At 39.4% G+C, this 3,512-nt stretch overlaps 1 protein-coding gene across 1 annotated transcript in view; it reads left to right on the forward strand.

Moving 5' to 3' along the window:
• Window positions 1-3,278, forward strand: part of SARC_05035 (hypothetical protein) — a gene marked incomplete at both ends in the record, with an annotated part of 4,744 nt that extends 1,466 nt beyond the window's left edge. The window contains 3 exons of the mRNA XM_014301123.1: window positions 700-783; window positions 1,687-1,863; window positions 3,079-3,278. Coding sequence (XP_014156598.1) covers window positions 700-783; window positions 1,687-1,863; window positions 3,079-3,278 — 461 coding nt within the window. The remainder of the gene's footprint in view (window positions 1-699; window positions 784-1,686; window positions 1,864-3,078) is intronic.
• Window positions 3,279-3,512: the final 234 nt, after the last annotated feature.

Genomic DNA, 3,512 nt, shown 5'->3' on the forward strand with positions numbered 1-3,512 from the left:
TATTTATAATATACATATATATATATATATATGTGAGTGTGTGTGTTTATATATATATATATATATATGTGTGTGTGTGTGTGTGTATGTCGTTTGTGTATATTATATATGTATGTGTATTATTAGGTTATATTTTATAATATATATATATATATATATATGTACGTTTGTTTTTGTTTATGGACATGTTTAAGGGCTTGTATATAGACTTGTGTATGGACATGTATATTTATATGTATTTGTAATATATATATATATATGTTTGTGTCTGTGTCTGTGTCTGTGTCTGTGTCTGTGTTTGTGTGTATGTGTGTGTTTGTGTGTGAATGTATGTGTATGTATATGTATTTATACATTATATTTATACATGTATATATATTGTATATGTGGGTGTGGGTGTGGGTGTGGGTGTGAGTGTATACCTATACGTATATGTATATGTTTATGTATATGTACATATGTAGAACATTTTGGAATACATTTATAGACATTGAGGAGATAGTATCTAGATGTAGTAGTTTTAAACAATACTGTCTCCATTTGGCCATATTACTCACTGTCGTTGGTATTTGTGACTCACCGTGTGTCTTCAGGTTACTATCCACCGAAATTGGACATATAGTGTTTGTAGTGGGCATATGCGTTTACTTACCAATACATTTTTTCTCAATTCTACGATCACGTATCACCTCTGCACAGAATCTGCCGACAGAGAAAAACTTGGTTTTCGATAGTAAGGTTATGAGCAGGCACCACGCGGAAGTCTGGCTGGAGAACAGTATGGTACGTTTCCGATACGTAAAAAGCACTGCCATCTCCAGTTACATTTATTGTTTCTGTATAGAGTACGTTTGTAACGCATTAATATCAATGCAGCCTCTATTAAACTCCGTCCTCTCTAGTCACATATATTGTTTTATATATAGATACGACTATGTATTCCTGCATGGATACTGATACGTATAATCCGATGGATGGGCCTATCACTCGTCTGTACTACATCAGCGTATGGTCAGTTGTAACAATACTTTTTCCAGCAATGATCTAGGTCTTGGCAGTTTGCCGCTGGTGAATTAATATATCTTATTGTTTTGGTATAGTTCTGTGTCTTGATATATATATATATATATTATTGTTTTAGCATCGTTTGTATGAAACTTGATGGATTTTCTCATCATTAGATATTGTTTTACGTGTCTTGATCCTTATCTATAACCTATATGAGATAGAAGGGCTGTATTGTCTATCAAACTGATACTGTATCGTACACCGGGGCAGAATGTGCGTATATCCCTCGCGTTCACTTCGATATCAAATGTAACTTACATTCATTGCCACGGCCCAATTAAGTGGGTCAGGCTTCTTACCTATCCGAAATTCGACAATAAACCGACAGCATTGCGCCACCCACGTCCTCTAGTCATTCGCTTCATCTGATAAAACCACGGCTTCATACTTTTCTTTCTGTGATGGTATTGTATTTCTTTACTTTCTGTGATGTTATTGTAATACTTTACCTTCTGTGATGGTATTGTAATACTTTCCTTTCTATGATGTAATTGTATTTCTTTACTTTCCGTGATGTTATTGTATTACTTTACTTTCCGTGATGGTATTGTCTACTCGGCCTCAAGACTGTCTGTCTGCGAATTGGCCTAGACCTACTTCCCATACCCTCTGCAACAGATATACATTCAGGATGTGGGCAGCTCCAACGGCACTCTAGTGAACGACATGAGATTGAAGGCCAATGAGCCGCAGGCAATCCATGACCAAGACCACCTCCAATTCGGTGAGGACTTCAGCAACGTGTGCACGTGCGTAGTGGCGAAGGTGAACATAATCGATAGCGCCACCAATCAGGTATGATGCGGATATGTAGGTGTGTATGTTTATGTGTATGTGTATAAGCTCATGTGTATGTGTATATGTTTATGTGTATGTGTGTATGTTTATGTTAATGCTATACAATAGAGTAGAAGGGGGTACAGAGAGATATAGGGGAGGAGATAGACCTATAGTACAAGGTGAGAGGAAGTGTGTGTTGTGCAGGAATAAGCATCCGGTTGTAGGTAGATGTACATGTACGCGGGCTATAAACGTGCGTATGTATACAATATATATATATATGTATATATGTATGCATGTATATGCATATATATGTCAAGAGGAACGTCCGCTAAGTATAAACTTGTACACACCTATATGTGCCGAAGTATCGATTCATGGACATGAACATGCTATTGGACCTACTTTATAGTATGATGTTTTCAACCCTACATGCCCGGCTGTATATGTGTAGATATATGAAGCCATCTTCAATAGTATACCAACCTACCATACGTACGCACTTATATGAGTATAAGTGCTCGCACACCATCATATTGATACGTACACACGGTGTCAACTTGGCAGCAAGAATGTTAATGGGCCAGTTCAGTTTGTGTGTTCTCTTGCGTCGCCGCGGCATTGTATTGCGGCGAGATAGTCCTCATAGTGTATAACCCCAACGTAACAGTTGGAATCTATTGGGCAAACAGCTTAACGCTTTGAACGACCAATACGTTTGCCTCAACGGCAACCGGGACGGGGTACACCCAGGTGTAGGCCCGGCGAGTACTATTTTACGTATGCGTGTGATGCTCGTTTGGAGATTCATTGCATAGTCTAACGACTATCAGAGACTCTTGGATATAAGCCTCTAACCCCTAGCCGTGGAATGTAGTACCAGCTCAGAATTCATGAACGAAGTGCTGTGAAACTGGACTATCAGAGACTCTTGGATATAAACCTCTATCCCCTATACGTATAAGCTAGTACCAGCTCAGAATTCATGGACGAAGTGCTGTGAAACTGGACTATCAGAGACTCTTGGATATAAACCTCTAACACATATACGTATAAGTTAGTACCAGCTCAGAATTCATGGACCAAGCGCTGTGATACTGTCGCACCACACGGGCCAAGTAATCGCACGCCTTCGTATCAGCGAAAGTTGTGTTCAATATTCTTTTTGTGTAGTCTATATATAGCGTACTCGTTTGCTCATTTGCTCATATTGCTCATTTTCTCTCTCAGAGCTTACACACTGACGAGACGCCGAATCTCGAGTCGGCAAAGGCGACAGGGCAGACATTGGACCAAATTTCCAATATATTAGGGGATTTGGAAACGGGACTTCAGAAGCCGGTCCAAAACGAAAACGGGTCACAGGAGCGCATCAACGAGCTTCTCGCCATCATCGCAACACAGAACAAACAGATGGAGGCTGGCAAGGTATGCTTTAGGGTTTAGATACAGAATGGCTTGTGTTTTGATTATTGGCTCGGTTGCCTTTGTTTGTGTGATATGCGTTAGTCGTGTTTGTATACGTGCATATGGTGTGTCTGTATGTGACTGACTATATACTAAACTATAGGCGTGTGTGATTATGTGAGTCCTGTCGTGTGGTTGTATCAGAGATTGGTATTTGAACCTATTTTCTGTTCTGCAGATGTGGAGTTGCAAATATA

The sequence above is a fragment of the Sphaeroforma arctica genome (assembly GCF_001186125.1).
Source record: "Sphaeroforma arctica JP610 unplaced genomic scaffold supercont1.306, whole genome shotgun sequence".
Lineage (NCBI taxonomy): Eukaryota > Ichthyosporea > Ichthyophonida > Sphaeroforma > Sphaeroforma arctica.